The sequence below is a fragment of the Fundulus heteroclitus genome, chromosome 23 (genome assembly GCF_011125445.2).
Source record: "Fundulus heteroclitus isolate FHET01 chromosome 23, MU-UCD_Fhet_4.1, whole genome shotgun sequence".
NCBI lineage: Eukaryota > Metazoa > Chordata > Actinopteri > Cyprinodontiformes > Fundulidae > Fundulus > Fundulus heteroclitus.
In genome coordinates this window covers 9,000,746-9,028,383 of record NC_046383.1, presented here as the reverse complement: position 1 = coordinate 9,028,383, position 27,638 = coordinate 9,000,746, and the positions used below count along the sequence as shown (strand labels likewise).

General features: G+C 37.1%; 1 protein-coding gene and 1 long non-coding RNA gene across 3 annotated transcripts in view; one reads left to right on the top strand and one right to left on the bottom strand.

Moving 5' to 3' along the window:
- pde6a (phosphodiesterase 6A, cGMP-specific, rod, alpha) overlaps positions 1-27,638 on the bottom strand; it is a 144,842-nt gene that overhangs the window by 108,996 nt on the left and 8,208 nt on the right. For both annotated transcript variants that reach the window (XM_036127793.1, XM_021316060.2), the window contains exon 2: positions 18,711-18,806. In XM_036127793.1, coding sequence (XP_035983686.1) covers positions 18,711-18,806 — 96 coding nt within the window. The remainder of the gene's footprint in view (positions 1-18,710; positions 18,807-27,638) is intronic.
- On the top strand, positions 302-3,255 carry LOC118557574. The gene is made up of 3 exons (XR_004927927.1): positions 302-334; positions 2,184-2,238; positions 3,209-3,255. It is a non-coding gene; the product is annotated as an uncharacterized LOC118557574 (long non-coding RNA).

Below are 27,638 nucleotides of genomic sequence, written 5' to 3'. Positions count from 1 at the left end.
AAAAGGTTGCAGCGTCGGCAAGCAGCAGGCTGCAGGCATAAATGTGGCTTCAGCTACCATTAGCGGCTGGAGAGGTCAAGGTTCAAAAAGGGCCGGAAGCAACGGCTAGGGTCTGTGAAACTGGATGGGGTTCTGCCGGTCTAATGCTGCAACGCATTAAAATGTCGTCTGCATTAATTTAGCAATCGTTCACATTTTACAAAACGTTTTTCTTTTTTTTTTTTTTTTTCTTTTTTTTACAACGTTACATCCATTAATATTGTTTCAGATTATTTCTGCACAGATCTCTCCCTTTCACATCATTTCAACAGGCCGAGGTCTGGACTTTGAGTGGGTCAGTACAACACCGTGAATGTTTTCTTTATCTGCAAATTAGTTGGAGATTTGCTGCTGTTCTGATGATATTTTCTTCTACTGAGAAGTTGGGTCAAGGTGGACAGATGGCCTCACATTTGACATCAGAAAACATTGTGCTGTTGCTAAAACAAGCCCGATCAGTTCCCCCCATCATGTTTGACAGTCGATATGCGGTGTTTGTGCTGACATGCTTTGTTTGGGTTTTGCTAAACATGCTGGTGTGTGTTACAGTCAAACATCTCCTTTTTGGTCTCATCTGTCCAAGGGACATTTTTTTCCAGAAGATATGTGGTTTGATCAACTCTGTAAAGAACTAAGTTACGTTGTCATATTCGTTTTAGAAAAGCAAAACTTTATCTTGGCAAAGCATCCAAACAAGCCACAGTTTTCAGTATTTTTCTGATGTATCTGTTTCCCTTTTCGTGTAATGTTTGTTCTACTTGCAGGGATGATCATCTCATCTCATTGTATTTGATATAATCTCAATTCAGCTTAGTTTGTCTGATTTTTAGCTTATTTTATGTCATCATAACTTACCTCATATTATCTTATTTAAAGAAAGCTTATTGTAGTTTATCTTGCCTAAGATTATCTTAACTAATGTGGTATGAATTGTATTTATTTTATCTAAGCCCAAGTTAGTTTAAGTTTGTTCATGTTAACTTCTTTGGCTTAATTTTTCTAATCTTAGCCAAGTTTGGTTTAGTTTGTCTTAGATTAGTTTATATGATCATATCAGCTTAAGTGTCCTGCCAATAGTTTTGTCATTAAACCCTCTGAGGCCTTTACACTTTTTCACAGATTTGGAAGCTTTAATTATCTGCAGTATGAGTTCTGGGTACTTTTACACTGGATGCTGAGGCAAGATTCCTTCCTCTAGCTTCCAAAATTGTTTTTGGTCTCATCTGGAGTTAGCATTTTTCTTAATGTTGCCATCATTCTGCAGCTTCTTTTTAAAAAAAAAAAAAAAAAAAAAATGCAACTTCTGTCAAACATATAATAGCATTAGAACAGAAACGATTTGGTTTTCTCTTTAAACAACAATACATTGTTTGTGTTCTTGTCTGTGTGGGAGGAAACAAACTCGGCCATAAGAATTTCAGAAATCAATGACATGTTTTATGTCACTGCATCCTGACTTTATATAAGTACATGTAATCCCCACAATGAAAGAGTTAGTTTAATCCTACTGTAAACATATTTGGATGTGTTTTAGTAAATACTTCATATTTGATAAAGTCAGCTATAACCAAAGTCTGCTTTTTTGTATCTGAGCAAGACTCTCCCATGTATCAGACAGTCTGTCAGCATTCACGTTGTGGCAGATGTGGCTCTTTTGGTCTCTCCTGTCTTAAACAAAATATTTGAAATGATAGTGTTACAGAACTGTGTTTGCTTCAATTTTGAAAAGGGATGCTTGTAAGGGTCACCTTTCACCATTTGTCTTGAAAGACAAGGGCTAAACCGGTCACTTACAATATCGTTTTATTCATGCACTTTCTCTACAAGGTAGAAGATAGACTTAAACAAGTACAAATAAGACGAGATTGGTTTTGATAAGACGAGATGGTTTTCATACTTTTTACACTACTGTTGTAAAGTTAATTATTTTGTGAGTTCATGAAAAAAAATTCTACTTTAATTAGAATGCTTTGTGTTGAGTTTCTGTTCATGATATAGATGATATATTTAAATTTAAAAAAAAATGACGGCAATAGGTAAGAGTTTTTTGTTAGGACTAAAACAAACTATTTAAACAACATTATTTACTCACTTTTTTCTAACCTCAAATGAACTTGTTTTTTTCTTGAACATTTTCCTTTCAGAGTAAAGTGAATAGCAGAAGAACAGACACAAAGAACTTTCCTTCCACAAAGAACAGTGAGGGCAGCACAACTTGGAAGGTTAAATCTGTAAGATTATAAAGCTGGATTTCTTCTAATTTGTGTTAAAGTGCAAGAGGCAAATCTTAATGATTTAGTTCTCCTTCACATCAAACTGAGATTGTTGCATACACCTCCAAATTGCACATACTGTATCTGCTGGTTACCGGAGGACCAAGGAAAGTTGTGGAGGAAGCGGATGTAGAAAAAGTGCCACCAGAAGCTAATAGGGTTTCCAATAAAACTGCAAATTTTTCTGAAGCATATTCTTGTCAACATTAGCACAAGGAGATTTTTTCTTTTCTTGTCAGTTTCATTCACAATATTTGGGTGAATACTCTATTAGCTGACAGGCTCTAACGTATAGTGTTGTGTTTAATATCTGCAAACTATTACTAGTTTATGAGGGACACAATGTAAATCCACATTTGGCTGCTTAATCAGCTTATTCTCTAGTGAAAATAATGTTATAAAATGTTTTAATTGCCTTGCTTGTCTATAAGAAACTGAATGGTAACTCAATAGTTAGAAAACTCGGATTAAAACTCCATACACCCCTTAGGTTATCTGAGACTTTTCCCTACGACCAGAACTAAACAAGGGAAAATAGCTAGTTTACATGCTCCTTAGTTCTGAAACCCACCTCTGTAAAGCTGATATTTTCAAAAACAGTTGGCTCCTTGAAATCACAAATTAAAATTTGCTACAGCTTTCCTAAATTCCTTCTTTTAAAGCATATCTATATCTACTTTCCTTTTCTCCGATGACCAATTTTGAATTTAACCACTTTAATGTATCTTATGACTTTACCTGCAGCTGTTCTTTAAATATTCTCCCTTTTTTTCTTTAAAGTACTTTAAAATGCCTTGCATACCAATGTCATAAAACGAGCACAATTGCTTTTTGAGCTATACTTGTCACAATCTTGATGTGTAAGCTTTTTGAGTGAGTGTTTTCCTGTACAAAAGATTACTACTGGAGGGCCTAGTTCTTGCCTGGGGGCTGCCCACCTGCTGACAATCTCCTCGTAACCTGCTGGGGCTGTAAGGTGCTGTGTGACAATTACTCTACTTCTGATGGTTTTCTATTCTTGGTAGAACCACTGTGACTGTCTGAGTAACCTATTGTATTCTGTTTTTGAAGTTCATCTTTGTCCACGCCCTTCTTGAGTTAATCTCCCTGTTATCTGTGCACCTTCCAGATTGAAGACCTCTGTCTTGTTTTCTTGCGAAGCCAAACCATTTCACGGGCTCCATCTGAATACCCTTAATAATAGCTCTTAGCTCCTGTTCCATAACCTTTCATGGGTCAACAGTAAGAACTCTATCGTGGATAGGAAAGGAGCTCTGAATTGCTGTGGCAGTTTCAGACAGTGACGCTAACGCACACTGATGATGTGAGTCAAATCCGGGCCTTCCGAAAATTAACTACAAAGTGCACTGTCCTTTGTTTTCCATGAGGAGGCTGTGCGTGATACGTCAGCTTACGCAAAGGATTGTGGGATACCTTAATGCTTCTTAGTGTTGGTGAGGGATGTTGCTGGTTCTCTAAGCAAAACTACCCGTGGGAGGGAGCTTAAAGGCAACTTTTCCTACCTTCTTCCTTACTGACTGAACTATCTGGACCCGGTGTCCAGATAGTTCAGATCATGGTGATCTGCGACTCACTTCCGCTTAGAGTCCCTACTCAATAAGGGTATTTGGATGGAGCTCAGGAAAACCTCTCAGAAAACAATCCTTTCAACAAACCTGGATATTGAGGAGATAAAAAAAAATGTTTTCTGTGGGAGGCAGGCCTGTAAAAACTCTAACCGATCTATGCCCCTCTGTCCGTAAGGCATAGATTTGAGTTTTGTTCCTGTTTTCATTTCCTTCTGTCCCTCATGCTCCAGGGGTATATTTATTGGTTGTTCCACATGGCAATCATTCTGACACGCTCACGCTACACCGGTGTCCGTGCTCGTTCCTTCATAAATAGTAAATGGACTGCACTTACAGTCCTACTGACAGCTCAAAGCACTGTACACTAGAGCCACATTCACCCAACTGAACTCACTAACACACTCACATTTATACACCAATACGCAGCTCGATAGGCAACTTGAGGTTAAGTGCCTTGCCCGTGGGCACATTGACATGTGACAAAGGGAAGCTGGAATCAAACCCACAACCTTCTGATTGCCAGACAACTACTCAAACAATCAAGCAACAGTCGCCGACATGATTTCTGCTTCCTGGCTGTGTGTACGCAGTTGTAGTGTTTATGTATCCGGTTCTGTTAGCGGCTAGCTTAGCGGTTAGCCGTTCATTGTAACTCCACTGCTCTCACCGTAAACCTTAAAAATGTCTGAGAGTCCCATGAAGTGGACCGTGTGCATGTTTATAAGAAGAGGAAAGCCTCAGTAGGAAGAAATAAGACCAGAGTGGATTTGGGAGATTTTTAAGAGGCGATCCCTCTGAAGAGCGGAAGAGGGAAGTAAGCCGGCCTTGCGCATGCACAGTTATCCAAAAAGGGACTTGGGGAAACTTCTGGAAAAATCGCCAACCCTAGCTTTAAAGTCTTTTAAAATTAACAACTTGATGGTTAAAACCTGGACACCACAGGTTGCTCAAATAGGATATTTTAACAAACATAACATCAAAACTGTGTAGATGAAAAAACAGACATAATTTTAAACTTTTGCAAAATTTACTGGATATGTGTTTTGTCATCAGTTCACATTCAAAATAGTTCAAATGTATCATTTAGGTCTAAAATTACAATAATGAGTGCATGTAACTAATGAGAGGAAAAGCACAACACATCTAATAACGGACTGGGATGATGTTCAAACAATTTTAACGTTTTATGCAAGCCTTTCTGAAATTTAATGAAATGTTTTACTTTAGGTCACATTCATTAGATACAGTGGGATCTATTTTTGCTTTATTTATTATAAACCTCCTTGGACACAAAACGCTCCCCTATAAGGGTCTCTTCCTGTTCACACACCACATGTCTCTGACTGAGACTGAATGAATAATGCAGAAGGGAAAGTAGAAAATTTCCTGCCAAGCTGAGCTTTCTACCTGGCAGGAAGGAAAAATTACATCCCTGCAGTGTGGTGTCCCGTGAGACGAGGCGGAATATCTTCATATTTACATGAGCTCAGAAAGAAGAAAATAAACAGACCTACATAAATAGACGTGGAGTAATCATGAATGAAACCTCAGAGAAAGTCAATATGTGTGTGGCCAGAATTATGCATTGGCTTCCTGAATTTGTGAGTCAGCAAAACAAGGAAAATGATTGTGTGTAACTGAGGATAAAGGAATGTATAAAAAGAAAAAGAAGGAGTAAATAAATGCTCCTTTTTTGTTGCTGTATAAAAAGAAAAAGAAGGGGTAAACAAATACTCCTTTTTGTTGCATATCATGTTGTAAAGCAAAGAAAGAACCAATGAAGTACACAGGATTTGCGCTGAGGTTGCTTTGTCCCAGCTGCCTAATTGCTAATCACAGTAGTCTCGACCATGTAGGCCACAGCTTTATTTTTGGCTGAAAGCTTTGTTTGATATTCCTACCAGGACTCCATGATGGAAAGTTGAAAAAATTTCCGACTTTAAACACATTTGGGCTTACCACATCAAACTGCAACAGGATGATGTAGCGAGGGTTGATAACAGCAGGTGCTACATGTAATTTGCAATTTAATGTCTAAGAGTTTTTATAATAATAATCAGGAGAAGCAAATGAAAGAAAGCATTTATGATTATCTATCATGACATATCAAAACCATGAAAGTTCTACACACTCCATCTCAACTTCACTTTACTTTAAATATCTTCACAATTTGAATCTAAATAATAATAATAATAATAATAATAGCTATTATTATTATTATAGACTTTATTTTTGTCAGTCACATTTAACATAGAATGCACAATAACTATTCAAGATCCTACAGTGTAATATTTAACCTCATCAGCAGGAAACCAACATTTGATTTGTGAGGGGATGCATGTTTGTATTAATGTGCACCGATTTTAGCTCAGTTTTTTTTGTTATAAGTGTAGATGCAGAAAAAAACTATATGCACTCTTGCTGGTTACATGTGGTTTTAGAGTAAAAGTATCAGCAAGGTGTAGATATTCAAGTGCACATTAGGTGATCATCGTCAGCGTGACCACCTGTATAAAAGCTAACAGGTGTATGTTAACAGAATCTCCAAAGGGAAAGGCATTAGCAATGATTTTTTGAGATGCAAATTTTTTCCCCTCACTAATATCAACAATGATTTAAAGCCATTTTCAGGGTCTATGGTCCTCAGTTAGCATGATAGATTCACTGAATAGAGTAAAAACAGTTATAGCTTGAAAACTTCAAAGCAGCAAACAGTCAAGCTGATGACCCCAACCTGACTACATATCTAAGGTCAGACCTTGAGAGATAAATATAAGTAAACCTAAATGAACAAAACAAATGTTGTATAAAGAACAGTTTGACTAAATTCCTCCACAGCAACGTTGGGAACTGAAGGAGTCAGAACAAAACCAACGACTGAACTTGTTGCTGTAAGAGGTGGTTCTAAAAGCTACTGAATCAAAGGTCGGACTTAGTTTTCCAATTACTTTTATCATGTGTCTTATATGACAGGAATGTAAAAGATGAAAAGCAACGTTTTGTTGTTTCTTCCACAAAATTTTTAAATAAATTAAGACGTTCACAAAGATTAGGACTGTTTGCAACAGTTGCTGCTGCTTACAGTGGTTTTCCAGTCATTTTACATTCCTTCAGGAAATCTCATAATCTCCGTCAATTCCCATGATATGAAAACTGCATGACAGCTATACAAAAATTAATTAATAATTCATAAAACATACACCTGGGAGTGTAGCAATATTTTTCAATGCAAGTTAGAGACCAAGGGAAGAAAACTGAACGGCTTATCAATAAAGGCCAAGCAGCCAACTCAACGCATTCATATGGCTCTGCAGAAAAGCAGCTTTAACGGCAGCTCTACATTCTATCAGCATTAGGAGTCGATGTGGTAAATCGATCAGGTAAGCACAAAATCAGCTAAGCACAAACCAATACCATGCCCGATAATATGAATTTGCTTTATAAGTTGCATTATACCTTATCAACACATCAAAGTCCCACAATTAATTTGAAGAAACCTGATTTTATTCTGCTTTACATGTAAACAAAATGGGTTTGGAGTTTAGAGACAATATCCTTGATATTCTAATATATTCTAAATTTATTTCAGTCTCTATGAGATGGTTTTGAACGTTGAGTAAAAAAAGAAAAGAAAACATGACTTAGAATATTAAGCCTCTGCAGCAGCATATGCCAGTTGAACCAAGGATGCTAGACACACAAAGGCACATGTGGCTGCGGTAAACCACTCAGAGGCTGTTTATGCTGACTTTATAGTGTGTGTGTATGCAGATGTGAGCCAGATGCATCCATCTTGTTTATAGCAATTGTTGTGTTTCATTTTAGCGGAGCTGCATTTTTCTTCTAAAAAAAGACAGAGGGAAAGACGGAGAGAGGAACAAAGAAAAGAAAGCGTTGTGTGACGCAGAGGTGAGGAGACAGCGGCCCACACAGCGAGTCAATTCAATTAAGAAGGGAAAATCCTTCCTGACCACTTTAATGTGGTTACTGATTGAGGACAACTCTCTTGATGATCGACGCACATGTTCAGAATGCACTATTGCCACCACAGCCACACACAGTGGGCAATGACACAGAGGTTTAAAAGTAATTAGAATTTATGGGGATCATCAAGGTTCTAATGTTGAAGGCCAATCTGCTCCGGGAATCACAAAAGAACCTGCTGAAGCTTGGCCCGAGCTGTCAGGGGAGGTCAGGGTGACTAGAAAGTCTACTTGTACACAATGTTTGACCTGTTAATGGAGGTTAGAAATGTTTGTTGGTACCCACAAACTAATGCAATGTCATGTAATAAAACATATATCAGCACAAAAGTAAAGTTGCTGACAAAACAATTCACAAAATGAGAACTGTTAAGTTTGAAACACAGTCTCTTTGATTTCTGGGGTTATTTAAATCATGTTGGACCAGGGATGTATCTAAAACTGGCAGGACACCGGCCTCCAAAAGACTGGAGTGAAAGACTCCCATGTTATATAATTCCCTGCGTTAACATAAAACTAAGACAGAGTGTTCTCAGATTAATATTTCAGATTTTGTGTTTCCAAGATCTTTATGAACTGTAGCAAATCCTTTTTGTATCAGTGGCAACTATTCAGTAGGATGTGCTCAGGCACTGTCCCCATGACAATTGCAGGAAGAAAGTGTAGACACAGTGACCATAAATTACGTAATTATTAAGTAAAAAAATAGTTATCACATCTGTTTTTTTTTTCATAAAATGTGTCTGACTTTTGATATTTTTAGCATTCCCATTCAATTTTGGGTTAGCTTGGAGTTGTATTTTGTGTAGGTATCCTAATTGTAATACTTCATCAGAGAAGGAGTCTAGACAGATGAGTGTGTATGTACAGTGTACCACTTTTGGCTTCCATGTAACTTCATGCTGGTCTCTAATTAGTTACTTAAAGATTCTCCCCAGAGGGGCAGCTCTCTGTGCCTGTGACCAATCAGCACTTTTTGGATCAGTCTTCATCCAATCATATTATTTCATTGTACAAGTCAAAGTAACACAACTGGCAGCTTAGATGTGTCACTCTAATTGTCACTCAGACATACAGATGCAGACGGAAGAGTCAGACAACAACGGCAACGACAGGATAGAAGAGAATGACACGGCAAAAGAAAATTTGGTCATTTCTTTACAAGAAATTTCATAAAGCGTTTGCTGGAGGAAAAAAAGCAGACACAGACAGCCGTACCACACTGACCAGGCTTTAAATCCAGCAGCAGGCAGATGACCACAGATGGATTCATGTTCACATAGAGTTTCTTTTCTTTTCTTTCTGATCTTTTAGTCCCCCCCACCAAAAAAACCCCAACTAAAATCAAAAAGATCATAGAAAAATAATTATAGCTAGCTGTCCAAGTATGGTTTTCTTTACCCAATCTCTGCAAAAATATATTCTCAGATGTTTTTGTCTGTCAATACCAATGTTTCCTGTTCCAGACCATGATGGCTGCTTTTTTCTGCTTATTTTACATGTTCCTTGCTTGAACACACCTGTTTCAAATCAATAGGTCATTAAAAAAAGACTGCGGGAAATGCAGTTTGAATTAAGTGTGTTGGTGCAGGAGCAAAAATAAACTTACAACACTCTGACCTTCGAGGGCTGGAATTTATCACCACTCAGTCATTCTCAGTCAATTGCAATAGTTCTGTCCTAGTTTAGTTTAGTTTTCTGCATTTTGCAAGCCACTCACAGAGTCTGTAATGACTGTAAGAACGACTTGTTTTGCCACTCTATGGCCATGGGGTCGGCAATCGATGCACTGCGAAATAGAATCAGAACATTTTCAGCTTAATCAGCCCTGAACAAGGATTAGCCCCAGATCCTTTTTTAACCTGGTCAGTGAATGCACCACACATAAGCCCTACCACATCACGCAAACAACAACACCCTTTGGTTTAGATGTTGTTATTGAGTTATGCACATTTAACATTAAATATTTTATATTATAAATATATTTTACCAGTGAGCTATTTATCTCACAGGTAGCTCAAAACGCTGTTGGAAACTGCTAAAAGGGAACCTGGATGTTTCTTTAATGACATTTGGAAGTATATTTGTGGTTAATTCAGTCCTTTAGCAGTCTTTCCAAACTAGAAGATTGGCAATTTTAACAGTCATTTGTGAGAGAGTCAAATTAAAGATCTACATTCTTTAGGGAATACACACAAATATTTTAAAGAGTCAATCACAGCACCAATGTAAAAATCACAACCTCTCTAACAGCATTCATATTTACTCCACTGCACGGCCAAGTCAATACTAATAGTCGTTTTTCAATTTACACATACAGGCTCAAAAACATTGTTTTTGGAAATCTACACTTGGCCAGAGTTTTCAGAAATAATCACTTTTGGTGATGTGAAATTGAGTTTTTGTGTGGATGAAAGGCCAAAACGCATACATGGTTATTCGCTTTCCCAGATATCTAGCCATGTGTGAACAAGGCCTAAATTGTGTCACAGTAAAAGTTGGTTTTGTCAGACTGACGTTTATTCTTGCTTACAAATGAAATTAACCAGTAATAATAGACTTTCACAAAATAGTTTTTCCATAAACATAAGCAGTAAAAAAAACAAACATGGGTGGTCAATAAAATTGAAAACGCATCACAGTTCAGAGCATCTCCTTCAGGGTTCACTGAATGTTTGAACAGCAGCTAAAACACACCGAGGAGCAGTAGAAACTGCTGAAAACACGCGCACGCACACACACGCACGCACACACACACACACACACACACACACACACACGCACACACACACACACACTTATTAAACACAGACACAATTTAACCCGAGAACAAAAGGGGGCACTGAAAGGCTAAGTAAAGAACACATGTAGAAACTGGGTTACCACATAGCATGGATTTTTCAGATATGAGAAAGAAACACTGGAACAATATAACACAACAATGCTCATGACCCTTATGACATCATTTGTTTTATGAAACAAGAATAGATCCAAGACTAGTTGCAACTGCAAGTGATCTGCTTTAATTATACAGAGTACTGCAGAAAAAAACATGCTACCTCAGCTGAATTAAATGTTCCCTCGAGGATATACTGTTTATACATGAACAATAAAGACATATTTAATAAATTAGAATACTAATGAAAAGTTAATTTATTTCAGTAACTTAATTCACTAAGGGAAACACATTTATTAACACAGACTGATGATGTTTAAAAGCCTTTATTTCTGTTAAATATAGTTTTTCTTTCAAATTCAAGCTAATCACAACATCTTTTAAGATTAGAATTTTGCATCAGATGAATAAAAAAGCACCATCTTTCATGCCTAATGGGGACTTAGTGAAAGGTATGTTTAATACCGGCTTAAAGGTTGTGTTTTTTCCCTAAAGGTACAAGCTTATTAAAAATGCATATTCTTATATGCATCTATTTAATATGACTGTATATGAACTGTGGAGTTAATTCAGCCTCATACTTAATACTTGGTAGATTTGTCTTTAAATGCTTTTTACCACGGCAAGTCTTTTTGGGTATGCTACTACAATCTATGCACATCTGCAAAGTTTTTTCTTTCTAATTCTAACAAAATAGCTCAACCTCAGTCAGACTGGTTGGAGAGCATCTGCAATTAGCATTTTTCTCAGTTATATTTTGGCTTGGACTTTGATTAGACAATTGTAACACTTGTTTATGCTTTGATTCCACTGCAGTACACATTTTATGTAGGGATTGTTCTTCTGTTGAAAGGTTAACATCCACCACAGTCTCAATGCTGAAACAGGTTTGCCTTGGGGATTACCATGCTTATAGCTTCATTCATTTTCCTATCAACTCTGACCAACTTTCCTCTAACTACTCAGGACAAGCATCCCTATCCAAGGGTTGTTTCCTGCCACAAAAAAAAGTATTTTGCTAAAAGGTTTTTTTTTTCTGCCTCATGTAACCAAAGCACCTTCCACTACAAAAATCATCACTTCTTATGACATTCCATAATGGCTTTCTTTTTGCCACTTATTCATTAATTGTATTTATTTATCCATTAAGTGAAATTTCAAAGTTTTTTTCAAAAATTCTGGAAAAGAAAGTGAAATTAGAAATTGGTCTAAAATTAAATAAAACCAATGGATTTTATTTTAAGAAGTGGGCTAACAACAGCATGTTAAAACCAATCTCCATGGTTCCTAAGCTAAGACAAAAGTTAATAAAGGCGAGAAAAGCAGGACCATCAGTAATACAAACATCTTTCATCAATTTAGATGGAAGACAGTCAAGGGGACAATTAGTGGGTCTCATATATGGTGCAATGTTATCTAAAAAATAAAAAAGGTTCTGGTTCAAACTGTTCAAATACAGCGCAAACAGCAATAGCAACACAGAGATCTACAGGAGTAGGCGAGCTAGTGATGTGTCTACCAGATGCCACTTTGTCTATAAAAAAGGAAAGAAAATTATTAAACATGGTGACTGATGCATTGAGCAGAACAGGGGTTGATGGATTAATAGCAGAGTTGATTGTGTTAAATAACACACAACATAGGAGATGTGTGGGGTGCATGACTAATAGAAACCATGTTGATAGGTTCTCCCTTCGGATTTTGGATCACTGTAGACCTTCCACAGTAACCATGGACCTCTTGACTGCTTCTCTACTTAAGGTAAGGTAAGGTAAGGTAAGGTAAGTTGATTTATATATCAATTGTCAGTAACAAGACATTCAAAGTGCTGTACTTAAGCCTTTCCTTGCTCTGGTAGGTTTACAGTTGTGCAAGTGTCTCTCCATTTTCAGATGATGGGATGAATTGTGCTCCATGAGATGCTCAAAGATGGGGATATTGATTTATAACCTCCTGTTTTTACCAAGATTGAGTTACAGGACTCTCTCCACTACTTAAATTAGTTCAGCAATAAGTTGCTCTAGATCAGTGGTTTTCAATTCGGGTCCTTGGGACCCCTGCCCCAACACACTCTGAGGTCATAGCTACAACTTTTTCATCAGATTTGTTTATTTTTTCCAAGAGTAATACATCCACAGAGCGTCAAGAGAGGTACGAAAATACAATTATTAATTTCACAGAAAAGAATGGTATATAAATAATAAACGTCAACGTAACATGATTGAAGCCACGTGCTGGCAGATTGTAGTAGCTCCATGATAGCGCTGAAAAATTACTTCTCTGTGTTAATATATTTCTCAGATTGAAGCAGGCCAAAAAAGAAGCAAAACAAGGGTGAACATGGCCAAACTTTTGAGCGTTGGTGCCGACTTAAGGAAGCAAAGGGGCTCATAAGCAACGTGGAGGTTGCTGATTTCCTTCTGGACAGGTATGTTAAATGTTTGCTAATGCTAACCAATAATTAAAAACCACGGCGCTAGATTTAATTTAGGGATATCAGAGTAAAACTAGCTTCAAATGGACATCTCACTTGTCAATCTTTTCAGTTTGAACCATAGACTGTATCATTTTCCCTTCACTCTATGTGCTTATTTCTGTTGGTCTATTACAAAAGAAATCCCTATTAAAAACTCCATTGATTTGGGGGTTGTAATGGGACTAAATGTGGAAGCTCCAATGTGGATACTTTGTAAGACACTGAAGTTAATTTAATTTTTTTGCAATAGAGAAACACGATTTATGAGACGGAGAAACAAAAAGCTAGGCAAAGACAGTTGACTTCCTCAACACAAAAAGCAAGAAATCAAGAGTCACTGCATTCTCTGACAGGTATTTTGATGCGAGATTGCCACTGGTGGCCCTCCTAACCCCTGTCAAACCTTATGTCAGATTTATATCTGCATAGTCTACCATTTTGGCACCAAGGTGAAACACTATTGCAACATGTAAAGGGTACCCACAGGAGGAAAAATGTTCCTGACTGACATGAAAGATTAATAAAGCAATTCTAGCACCTTTTTACTCATAACCTGAGCGAATAGAATTTCTAAATGATTAATTCAACGACAACATCAAAATAGCAGCAATAAAATATATCTGGAGACCTTTATGGAGAACATGGGAAGGTGGATCTTCTGGAGAAAACACAGTTCAGCTGCTGTTCGGAGGTCTGGGTGGAGATTTCTTCCAGTGAAGGTGGCTGATTTCAGGAAGATGATTATCTGAATGCATACGGCAGTACCATTTAAAGAGCTATGACAACATTCACACTTATAGCTCTTAAAATGGCGCTGGAGTCTGCAACAAACTGTGTTAATGTTCCATGGCTAAAACTTGTCAGCATCTGTAGTTTATTCACAGTCTAAATGCGGGGTTAATATTTGCTAGGCATGGGTCAGTACAGTATTCTTGCTGTATGATAATCTTCAATATTATATCAAATAAAATTAAGCCATGCTCCAAAATGTAAACCTTCAACCAAGATTGAAATTTGCAGCTGCACACATAAACAAGCCAAACAATTTATGGGGAAAGGTTTTATGATCAAACATGACAAAGACAACAAAGTTGTTCAGCGTTACTGATAATGGTTGAAGGTATTTTTTTCCTGGCAGCACTAATGGTTTGCACAAAGTAGATGGAATAACGGATACTGCCTCCAAATTCTCCAACTTCACCTCAAATCAACAGTTACATGGTTGAAATTGGACGGAGTTTGGCGTTCCGACAGGATAGCAACCTCAATAAAGTAGACAAAATAAAACTCTGAAATGGCCTTGATCTCTTAGAAAACATGTAATGCATAAATGTGTTATATGTTTATTTAATGCATGAATGCTGAGTCCCTGCCAGGAAAGCAAATTGTTGAAAAGAGCTAAACAATTTCTTATAAGGGGTCTCTGCAACTTTCTAAAAAAAAAAAAATAATGTTGACCAAATATACATGGGGAATAATGTATACAGTCATATTTTACAAATTAGAATGCATTTCAAATGAGGCTTGTTTGTCAGATAAAATTTATCTTTTAAAAATAACAACCTTTAAAGGAGCCTAGTCATGTATTATGATTATAAAAAACACAAACAAACATATATCCATCTTCAAATAAACAATATGCAGTGCGTTCATCCTGATAGTGTTTACTTAGTCTTTTTTGAGCCTGAAAATAATTTTGCACTGGGCGTGATCAGCAGACATTAACTCTGTTGTGCCATCTGCCAGCAATAACCAAACTATCAGAAAGCAACATGCCGACAATTGATTCAGTTGCTGTAAGAGCCAGTAGACCGTTCTGCAACGACTGGCAGTAAAGTGACAGCTCGGCATGGTCAAAGACAGTACAGTACAACAGTAGACATTGTGCTGAAAAAAAACGTCCTAATTAGACATTGCCCGGCCACAGTGTATGCAAACCTGTGATTGGAACAGGTACGCGTTTTGTATAATTTCGGACGACCGCGGTGCAGGAGTTAGAGATTTCATCCTGTAACTGCAAGTTGCCGGTTTGAATCCCTGCTCTCAGTCGGTGTCCCCTGGGCAAGACACTTCCACCGCATTGCCTCCTGGCAGTGGTCTGAGGGGCCTGGTACACAAGGCAGCTGTGGCTACAGTGTAGCTCACCACCGTCAGTGTGAAAATGAATGGGTGAATGACTGACTGTAGTGTATAGCGCTTTGGGAACTTAATAAAGCGCTATTTAAATTTTACCATAATTATGTGTTTTTTCCATTGAATTGCAAGGTAATGGTTGCAAATCTGGAAATCCTGAAATAAAGAAATGATAGTATTCCAAAAGAAAAACAATTTAATGAAAAAGATGCAACAACATGAGCCTCCAATGTGTGTGCTTGTGTTTTTGTGTGTATGAGTGTGTTCCTTGATGTCTTGCAGCCTCAAAAACCCACCAGAGAGACAAACAGTGTCGAGTAGTGATGCAATTAGAGCCAAGTATCTTGCCAGTATAGTCACAAGAGCACCAGAGGGGTCCAGCAAGATTTAAGTGGACAAAGTGGACAGAGGAGGAACAGTAAAAAGATTGCCTTCCATTTTGCTTGAAGCCACTCTGAACCTCTTTACTTTCCTGCTCCATTTCCCTGTTTGATCGCCCTATCAATTTAAATCAAGCAACAAATTCCAATATTGGACATGTCCTTAAAATATGTTCTCTACCTTCCACAATTATTACAAACAGCAATGCAAAATATTTTCAATGTTTTTGATCCATTTGATATGACAGCTCTGTTGATTCTGCTAAGGGTGAACAGTTACAGGGAGAGCCCAATTTAAGGCACTTTATCCTAAATTTATTCACACATCTTACAATGATAAGGCCATGTTGTTGTACACAGTGGACAACAACATGGCCTAATTTGAGAAATGGTAAATACTAAAATGCATTAAGACCGTAAAATGTGATCATTGTCCTCTGTGTAGTCTTGATAAGTTATTACATGTTGCAGAATCAAAATAATGGCTTTAACATTCTGCAGGTCCACAATCTTCAACAGCCCTAAAGCATTTTATTGACAAAACTCTAAATGTATACTAACAAATGCATACTTAGTTTTTCCCAAATTGCGGTATCATTTTGGCTTCTTGCTAAATAAATAAAAACAATACTGCTTTTAAGTTAAAAGTTTATCTGAGGTTAATTTGTAAGAGTTGCTACAGATGGATTGTTTCATTAGGAACACAAAAGGATTTAGGCTGTAGTCTCAAACCTTAATCCTGGAGGGCCTACGTTTTGCCACTCTTAGCTGTATCCCTTGCCATACACAAGTAAATCACATGGCTAAACTGCCTCATCAGCATGAAGTCCAGCAGAGCTCTGCTAATGAGGTAATATTATAGTCAGGTGTAGAAGCAGAGACACTTGTAAAAGTTGCAGGACCCTGGTCCCGCAAGGACTACAGCTTGCAAACACTGTCTTATGAAACCTTTTTACGACACAATCGGTTTCTCTCCATTGGGCATGTGAGCTATTAGTGCAGCCTTCACTATTAAACACTCTTTTGTAGAGAAAACTTCTGGGGTTTGAGCTTCATCCTGGACCTTTGGTGGACACTCATCTTTTGTCCTGTTATTAGTATTAATGTGTCAGTTCCTAATAAATGTATACATAAAATGATGTGCATGTATCCTTGGTTAACTCGTTGAGTTTATGTAAAATTACACATAACAGGTATGTTTCAGGAAAATAAAACAGTTAACTAATTAATGGTACATTTACGATTAATTGTTTTGATGAATTTCCTAATAGTGCATCTTTAAATAGCTCAGTGCTGCATGTTTAGAATGAGCTCAGAAAATATGGCAGAAAACATCAAACTTACTAAGTCTTCCTGGCACCAGTAGATCTGTTTTATTTTCCGGTTTATTGAGCAACACTTTTTTTTTCTGTCAACATGAAGAATTTGACCAGCTGCAGGAATGAAATGCAATGTGGTGATCTACAGGACTTTTTAATGTGTTTAGCTTCTTTAGGAATAAATGCTTTGGTTTTCTGTGAACAAAGGCTTGCATGTTTTATAAAGGAGACCTCAGGGGTCTCCTTATAAACACTTGACACAGTGTTGTGCTTAAAAAGGAGACTGTCTCCTTTATAAGCACAACACCTTGCCAGGTTCAAATATCGGGTTCTCTTTCTGTCTGGGTATTACAGGATTCCCAAAATATCATCTCTGAGGATTCTGCAAGGCATCTCATATCCCCGAATCATCCTGACTCTTTTTGATAAGGTGGCGCTTCCTCTCTGCTCTGAATTCCTTCAGAATTACTGACTTACAACGTTTTGAGGATTTTACTTTTTCCACCCTCTCACTTTGAACAGAAGCTGAGCAGCTAGGGATAGAACTGCTATAGTAGTAGACAAAAATAAAACCTTTTAACCATTCTTTAAGTATAATTCAACAGAATTGACTTTGTAAAGTGCTTTGATATGACACGTGCTGTGTACTGGCATAGAATTTAATTTTGTGTCAAAATAACTTTAACATCATTGTTTTATTATTGTTAAATTATCCTCAGCAAATGGTTTAAAATTAAATACTTTTAAACCTTTATTTGACCTCTACCTTTGCATATAACTACACTATTCATAATCAAATGTATAGTCAGAGAAACATTAGTATCTGTCCAAAACATTTTCAAATATATATAAATATTGCCCAAATTAAAATACAATCTCATCTTTTGTATATAGTCATTAGTTTTATCCTAGATGGAACTATGAAGGGTCGTAGTTTTACAATAGCTAGATACAGTTCGTATCAGACAGCTCATTAGATAATCTGAATGGTTTTTATGGGGTTTTTCAAAATATTTTTCAGTTTATAAAAATTTGTGAAATTAAACAAATTTCAGCACATAGTTGAATTCCTGAACATATAAGTAACAACCGTCTGATCAAGTTCAGATGGATGATTTTAATTTTGATAATTACAGCTTTCAGCAAATTAAAACCCAACATCTTATCGTTATCCTTATTGCTTGTGGACCATTTTCAGCCACACTTTTTCCTTCCATTTAACTTTCAATTTACAGCACTCTGTAAACAGCAAGTTTCTTTAGCTCTGATTTTTTGTGACTTGGGTGTCAAAAACTGTTTAACAACTGCCAAGTTAGCAGAGACATCTGCATTAAACATGCCTGAATTAAAATCCTTGTATCAATTGGTTTGATTTAATTATGTATTTATTTATTTATTTTTCCTGAGAATTTTAATTGTCTTCATCATCAGAATAAGGAGAAATAAGAGTTTGCATAATATCACTCTGTAGTAAAGGTTTATCATCAATATATGATGATAAACCATTGAATAAGTTACTGAAATAAGCATACTTTTTTAAGGTCCTCCAACCTATTGAGATTAAGCAGCACATCTTAGTTTTCATTGCTTGTGTTACTGTGTGCAAGGCTTGACAGACTCACTTGAACCTTGAGATGCCCTAGAAATACAGCAGCTAGACAGGCACTGGTCTGGTGTTGCAGAACCAGAGCAGCAACTTGGAGGCAGAGGAGCAGCCACTGGAGAAGCAGGAGGGGGAAGAAGAGGAACAGCAACAGAGATGGTGGATCAAATAGAGAGAGACAAAAAATGGATATGAAAGTGCCACCAATAAAGGCGAAGAAGAAAATGACAAGTGAATTGATGTAAAGATGAAAGGAGAAAATTAAAACCAATGAAGCAATGGTTAGATAATATAAAAAAAGAAGTACGGGAGGTAAAAGGAAACAAAGTGGTCCAAATAATGGAAAGAAACATAAAAAGGATATTAGGACAAGCAAAATGTAAAGCATTATTGTGATAAAAAAATAATCCAAGGAGTTAAATAGAACAAGGATGGAAAAGTAAGTACCAAGCAATTGAAGGAAGACGCACAAAACACAAGTTCAAAGGAAAATTTAAGGATGGTTGTAACAGAGGGGAAGGCCAGGAGAAAGAAGGGGAGGGGCAGAAAAAGGAAAAATAAGGTTAGTTTACACCAAGAGGACTCATCAGACAGCAGCAAAGACGGGACTTCTGATCGGGTGTGTCTATGTGTGCATGGGGGTGTCTGAGTGTTTGTGATGATTTACTGAAATGTAAATGTGTTGATAACAATGGGAAAATAATCAAACCTGATGTCCATTAGTCTAAATTAAAATGAATGTTAATTATTTAACAGCCATTCTTAAACTTTTCCAGCCATGATTAAAACATAATGGTTGCAGATCATTTTAAGCCAGAACTTTTCTTGTTAAACGAGACAAACAAAAATAAAAAAACAACTATAAACAACTCTAGTATACTACTTTTACATAAAATGTTATGTCCATTACAATAAATACTGAATGCAACAAATATTAAATGTACTATAAATAAATATAATATTGGCAATTATTTGTTTTTATTATTTACCATTCCAACACCAACTGTAGGTATCAATCCTTCAGAAAACATGACTAGATACTTTGGGACACATCGGCAGCAATTCTGCTTCATACATTCTGTTACATATTTGCACAACAAGCACACAATTTTCTAAACCATGTTCAACCCATTAACAGGACCAGTCTGTAACAGATTTTTGATAAAGTTAAAGGGGACATATCATGCACTTTTTAGCCCCTAAATATTTTTTTGTGTGTACTTTGGATGTCTACGGGTGCAGGAAATTTGAATATAGTTTCTCTCGAGGTGCTGCATAATTTTTTTTTTATTATTCTGTTGCGTCATATTTTTCAAGAGGTTCAGTTTTGTCTCTGCTCTATTAAGTGTTTTGAACAATTATGCTATACAATTTGCCGTGGAACTGCAAAACAAGGTCATTGACTCCAGGCTTACCAGTTTTGTGAATTCACCGTTTTTGTATTGTTCGCTGTGATTTTGTAGTCCGAGCTGAAAGATACTGAAGCTACAAGTGGATAAGTGAAAATGTTCAGTCGTTGGGTTTATTAACCCTCGCAATTGATTACACTGTCCCCCAGCGTATTATGAAAATGGCCAAATGGGGTGGAGTGAAATGCTGTGTGACCTGGAGGGGGGGGGCGGAGTGTGAAGTACCTCATTTGCATTTAAAGAGACCACACCAAAACGAGTTGCTCTCAGACGCACCTCAGAGCTCGGGCAAAAGTGGGGCTGTAGGGCAACAATAACGAGGAATTTAGAGTAAAGCACTGCAGTTCCACTTTATATAGACCTCAACTAAATGATTTAAATGTGAAAAGGAAGGATTTGAAAAGCATGACATGTCCTCTTTAATACTGAAGTAAGCGAAAACAAAATCAATGTGTTGCCAAACCAAGCATGAGTATACTGGAAAGAGATGTACTCTAGATGGATTTCAACCACACTGACTTTTTCTCAGAGTAGAAACTTTCAGTGTCACAGTAGTCATTGTAAATATCTTCACAAACACCTTCAGTGTATTTTATTGGCATTTTATGCAACATACCAACACAAAGTAGTGCATAACTGTAAAGTGGAAGGAAAATGATGCAGGTTTTTTTTAATCTGAGAATTTGTTGTGTTTAGTCCCTTATACTGTGATACAACAATTAAAGTCTAGTACAATCAATTGCCTTCAGAAGTTAACTAATTAGTAAAAAAAAAAGTTATTAAATCATAGTATAAATCCAGAAAGCCTCAGAGAGAACTTCTCTGAGCAACAAACATCATGAAGTTCAAGGAACACAGCAGATAGGTCAGGGTATAGTTTAAACTAGTGGTGGGTTGTTAAACAATGGCCAATGGTTTGAACGTCTCATAGAGCACTGTTCAATCCATCATCTACAAATGGGAAGTGTATAAATTAACTGTGCATGTCCCAAACGTGGCCATCAACAAACCTGACTTATAAAGGAGAGGGTCGAAAGCAAGCTGCTGTTAAAGGAAACATAAGAAATTCCATATAAAGTTTTCCACAAGCCATGAAGGAGACACAAAAAACATGTGAAAGAAGGTTGTCGAGTCAGATCAGACATGAAACAACAATTTTTTGTCCTAAAAGTCAAATGTTATGTAGAAATTAAACTGCATATCAGTTAAATGTGAAACTAGTTATGACAGCATCATGGTTTGAGGATGCTTTGTTCAGGAGGGACAGGAAAGCTGATCAGAGTTGACGAGAAGGTGTATATAGCTGAATATAGGGAAATACAGGAAGGCAATCCCCTTAGAGGCTTGCAAAATATTTAGGATAGGGCCAAATGTTCATGTTCCATCAGGATAACAACCCTGTACATAAAACCAGAGGTACAATGGGATCTTTCAGATTATGGATGTCCATGTCCAGTCTACCAGAACCAGTGTTTTAGATGTGTTCACTCACCAACACAGCTGACTCAAATGGCTAAATTACCTCATTACTTTGTGAATAAGTATGGCAGGTGCCTAATAGTGAACCTTTCTCTTGATTCAGGTGTGTTAAATCAGGGAAACTTCTAAACCAAGCAGGAAACCAGCCAATTAAGGAGTGACTTTGGATAGTTAGCTTCAGCTGCTTCAACTACAGACCACTGATCAGGCCCGAAATCTGGGTGTAATGATGGACTCAGACCTGAACCTTCAAAAGCATCTAAAGACAATTACAAAGTCAGCCTTCTATCACCAGAATAATATTTCCAGGACTAAAGGACTAATGTCTCAGCAGGATCTGAAAAAAACTAATCCGTGTGCTTATCTTTAGTCGAACTGATTATTGCAACAATGTTTGCCAAAAAAAATCGAACAGACAGCTGCAGCTGATCCAGAATGCTGCTGCCCGTGTCCTGTACTAAGACTAAGAAAGTAGAGCACATCACCCCAGTTCTAAAGTCCTTACACTGGCTCCCTTCATCTCAGAGAATAGACTTTAACATACTTCTGTCAGTCTAAAACCAATGAATGGCTTAGAACCAAAATACATTATAGACTTGTTGTCAGAGTATTAACCCTCCAGACTACTAAAGTCTTCTGGCTCCAGCCTACTCCTCATCCCCAGAACCAGACTGTTGTAGTTAACTGAAACGTCATTAGATTAAGTCTATAGTCCAAATTATCTTGGCCTACTGCTACTATTTTACTGCAATGTGCTTTCCTCTGGCTTAGATCAAATAATGTGTTAGAATGGCCTTGTAAAACTCAAGATCTAACTCTGTCAAGAAGTGAAAACTGATGTTCTAACCTTCCAATCTAACTAAGATTGAGACATGTTCTTGCATGGCTGTCTGCGTATCTCCCTCTGCATGGTTAAAGAGAATAAGAAACAATTCAGTCTTTGGTCTTTCCCATTATGCTGACATTGAGGTAAATGGAAATGGAGGTAAATGGAAAAGTTCTTGTGAATTCTAGGAATCTTAGATACTTTGAGATTTCTTTGATGCAGATAAAGTAAATGAAAGACTCAAGTTAAGCCATTTTAACCCTTTTGGAATTAAATGCATCATACTAAAACTAATGTGCCTACAGTCCTTGATTTTGCTTTTTGTGTTGCATCTTCTTAAGAGAAAAAAAAATACTAGAAGGACCAGCTGTTAAGCAGTTATATTATCTCACCATCTGAAAAGCAGTTTCACACAAGAAAATGTCTCCACTACTGAGAGTTTAAAAAACTGTATCGGGTGGAAGCAATTTTACATCTTGTCTTTCAGAAGCAATGTTTTCAGGTACATTTAGAACTAAAATTGAATAACACTGGTTTATTCCATTACTACCTTTGCTTAACATAAGATTTGGTTCTAGCGGACAAACAACACTCTTTAGATCATCATTGTTAAACCTCCAGACTGACGTGGATTGATATCATTTCAGAAAGGCTGACTTCCCTCCAGTAACCTTCTTGGTATAATACCACTGTGGTTCACACAGTAATTGTACTTTGCACCCTGTGACACTGGCTACTATGGCAACCTGTTACCTATAATCAGCCCACTTCCTCCAGCTTCTTCATCCTATGGCTGCAGGCTGCATTTCTTATGTCTGAAAATGCCGGGTATGGAGCTGTAGCTGAACACAACTTGTGGAATATTTGTGCAGCCACAGCTCTCTTATGACTTTCTCTTCCTTTTTAAACAAACGTCAATCGTTGGTTTATGGGATTACGTATTCAAAACCAAGTCTCTGACTAAACACCAGTAAAAACAAAATTAAATTAAAGCTAAATTGGATCATGTAACTGTATCCCAAAAAGGGGGTTTAATTACAAAACTGCAATATTTGCAAAGCATTCTCTGGGTTTGGCTTGGCTTGGGTTTAGTTGTTGGGTCCAACAGCCTAAGTTTAAGCAAGAACGGAAAGTTCTTTCTCTCCCACATTTCTGACTTAGGATGAATGCTTGTGAAAAGAAAATGTTTATTGTTTTGCGTAGAGCCTTTTAAACAACTTCCACTTAGTTCAGAAAGGGCTGTCTTTACAGTGATAGTTGTCCGAGAGCACATGCTAGCTGCCCTACATGTTATGAGCTTGTGGCTGAATGCAGCTGACAACATCCCAATGGCATTTGGCCCTAACGGCCTGAAGCCAACACTTCCTGTTAGGATTTTATGTTTGATATTGTTTATATCTGCAAGACAACGCGGTCTCGTCAAGCACAAACAGATGCAGGCTCAGACCCACAAAGAATAGCACATGCAAGGAGTAGCAGAGAAATAAAATGGAGTCAGGGGTGAAATTACAAATCTTCCATCTGTTTCATTCCTCTCGACACAAATTCTTTCTATTCTTTTCCTTTTTGAGAATGCAGTACACCCTTTTTTTGAGGACCATATATAATTGTAAAGCCATATTCTGGTTACTTTGGAAATATGTTGTCACAGAATTTGACTAGACGCAAAAATATTGTGAAGATATGACGAGAGGTATGTAAGACAGAAAAGAACATAAACAAGGTCAACAAGGTCCATCCATCCATCCATCCATATATATATATACATATATATATATATATATATATATATATATATATATATATATATATATATATATATATATATATATATATATATATATATATATATATATATATGAGTAATCTATCATTTTATACAGGTTCCTTTCCAAATAAAATGAAAATGGCCAAAAATTATAGCAATATACAGAAACAAGGACAGAGATCTCTTCAATAACTACAGGTGTGTCTCTCTGCTGCAATGATTCTCTCAGATCAGGAGGCTCGATGACACTGGTCATTTTGGTAACTGTAGAGGAAATAACTGCAATCGATAATAATAAGACTGCTGTTGGAGTGTTTGTGAACATTACAAAAGCTTTGGACACAATCAGTCATGACTTACTAGCAAAAAGAACTGGAACGATATGGGATAAGGGATTTTGTATTACACTGGGTTCAGGGTTATCTGAGCGGCAGACACAAAAGTTCAGTATGCTTGAACTCAAGGTCACAAACTGATGACCGGTTATTCTCCTTCAGGATTTCCCGGTAGACAGTGATATTAATTTTTCCATTAATTATGGCAAGGCATCAAGGTCCTTAGGGGGGAAAAAGCAGTCCCAGATAACCATGCTACTACAACCATGTTGTGTATATCATTGAGATGTTCTTTGTTGTTTTAAGCAAGAGATAACAGGCCACACCCATTCAAAAAGTTACACTTTTACCTCATCAAGCCAAAAGATTTTTTTTCCAACCGTATGGTGGATCATTGGGATGGTTTTAACCTAATTTCAGACAGGCCATTGTGTGTTTTACCTCATCATGTTAAAAGGTTCCTCTGGAAATTTATCATGTGATGCCATTGGTATGCAGATATGCGTTAGTAAATCTAAAGTAATGCTGTTCTGCTGTTAAACATTGAAATTAATCTTTGCTAAAATTCAAATAACATAACGTAACATAATATGCTGATGTCAAATTTACCAAAAGTCACACTGGTGACAAAAATAAGTAACCGGTCTAATGGCAGGCCATTATACTGGCAACAGGCTTGAAGCAAATGTTTGAAATTCTGCTGTTCAACAGGCTAATCTTTTTGAAATTAATTTAATTTCAAAAGGCAGCCACTGGTTAATTACATCTTTCTGGCATTACCCTTCCAGGTCTATCTTCACATTTTAGCCCTAATTACATTTCATGCATTTTCAAAGCTTAAACATACTTCCTTTTTCTTTTTACTTCAGTCACATAAAGATAAAAAGCATAAGAGATATTCTCTTTGAGCCAAGGAGTTGATTTTGACATGTAGCTCTTTTCTCCAGTGTGAGAGCTGTTTTGACAAACTGTAATTATGAGGCTTAATGAGTTACTTATCCTAACATGTGCCTGCAGTCTGGTATATTAATTTAATAACTCTAAATAAAATATATATGTGAAGAAACACATAGCCTAACTCCTAGAAAACCTTTCATATAAAGAGTCATTTAAATTAGAATAAAATGTTTCATCCTTTATCCATCTTGATGGCGTGAGGTTACTTTATAAATGGAGAAGGTAAAGGCAAGGATGTATTTTTAAAGCTTGCAAGCCTCACTGAATTATTCATGAAAATATTCTGAATTATGACAAGATGTAATCTGTAAGAGACAGCAAAAACATTTATAAAAGATACTTTGACATTGTCTGCTATACAGAGAAGAAAAGCATGAAGGCATGACAAACTGGAGACAAGTAACATTATAGTTCCTAATTTTTCTTGTAACTGAATAAGCATTAATGAAATTTGAGTTTCTTGCACTTCACCACAGTCAAGCTCTTGCTAATTTCAGATACACAAAGCTCATCATTGCTCAATTTAAACAAGTCTGACACATTTGATTGAAGACGGCCCGCTACTGAATGTTACACTGTAATCTGCTCCCCTGCATCAATCAAATCCATTCGTCGTGTGAAGAGTAATTCTTCTTTTAATAAGATGAGGTAATGCATTTAGATGAGCTTGTTTCTATTCAATTCAAGATGCTAAGTGCTTAATTGCCTCTATTTGACAAGACAATTATGATTTAATTTGAGGCAGAATTAAACTATGCTGTCTCTTTGTCACATAGAAAAATAAAGTGTCTGTAACATAAAATTGTTTTAAAATAGGTGAAAAGTGAAAAAAAATACAAAATTATGTGCTGTGGGCCACTGGATTTCTAAAGGCCAAAAAAAAGCATTTTATAATGAATGTTACAAAATACTTTTTGTGTCATTGAGTTTTTAGATTAATCCTGACAAAGCGAGAAAACATTAAATTAAACTGTCTTATATAGGAAGTACCAGACAGCACCGGATGGCCAAAAAGGCTGCAGCTTCTGTGGCAGCAAACCCCAAATGTTAGGCATGAGACAAATTCGGGGAGACTAAAGAGAAAGACTTTGTGTTGGCCTCAAGGAAATTCAAGGAAATTTTGTTGGCCTCAAGGAAATTCTGGTAAATTATTGGGCAACTCAGAAAGGGATAGAAAGGTCTTCCGAAGCGGTTTTTTGTTTGGGGGCAGAACTGCAGACTCGGTCTGTAGATATTTTTGGGTGGTGGAAGGAGCTCTTTGAGTCCGCCAATGGAATGAGTATTTTACCCCTAAAATAAGATAATTAGATTGAGTGCATTAGAAATAAGATGATAGAGACAAATTGTTCCTATTTTAAGTGCAAAAATCTTATTCCATTGGCAGATCTAATTGGCAGACACTAATTTCAAGAAAATTTTACTTCATTCTAGTTCCCTTCTTGCTGTGTAGCCATAGATCCCAAAGTGATTAAAAGCTCCTCAGTGGCAGGGCACCAGGGCAGCAGAGACCCTGAGATGCTGAAGTCATATGAAAAATTGGGACAACATTCGTGGAATGGCAGTCAGGGGTGGTGTACCCAATTTTAAAGAAAGGGGACTAGAGGTTGTGTTCCAACTTGCAACAGACCACATTTCTCAGCCTCCCTGGGAAAGATCACATCTAGGGTGTTGGACAGCAGTCTCAGATCCATGGTGGGATCTCAGATACAGAAGAAGTAGTGTGGCTTTCAACCTGGACGTGGACCAGTTTACCAGATCTTTATCCTTGTGTATTTGTTGAAGGGGCCATGGGAGTTTGGTTGCCCAATCTTCATGTGTTTTGTGCATCTGGAAATAGCATGTAACCGTGATCCCTGGGGTATTTTTTTGAAATGACGTGGTGCCAGAGAAGCTCTTAAGGACTATCCAGTCCTGACGGGAACAAAGAAGCGGAGTCTATGTTCTCTGCACTGTAAGTCAAGCTCATTTCAGATAGTTTATTTCCACCAAGGGTGCAGCTTGTCCCCTATCCTGTTCAGGTTGTGGAGGGGAGGGTGTCTGGTCTGGGAATCTTAGGGTCTGTTTTTGTACCTCTAGTGGGCACTGGAGTGGTTTACAATGGGTATGAAGCAGCCAGGATCAGAGTCACTTATAGGTCTGAGGCCATAAGTCGGAACCAAAAGTTAGACTACTC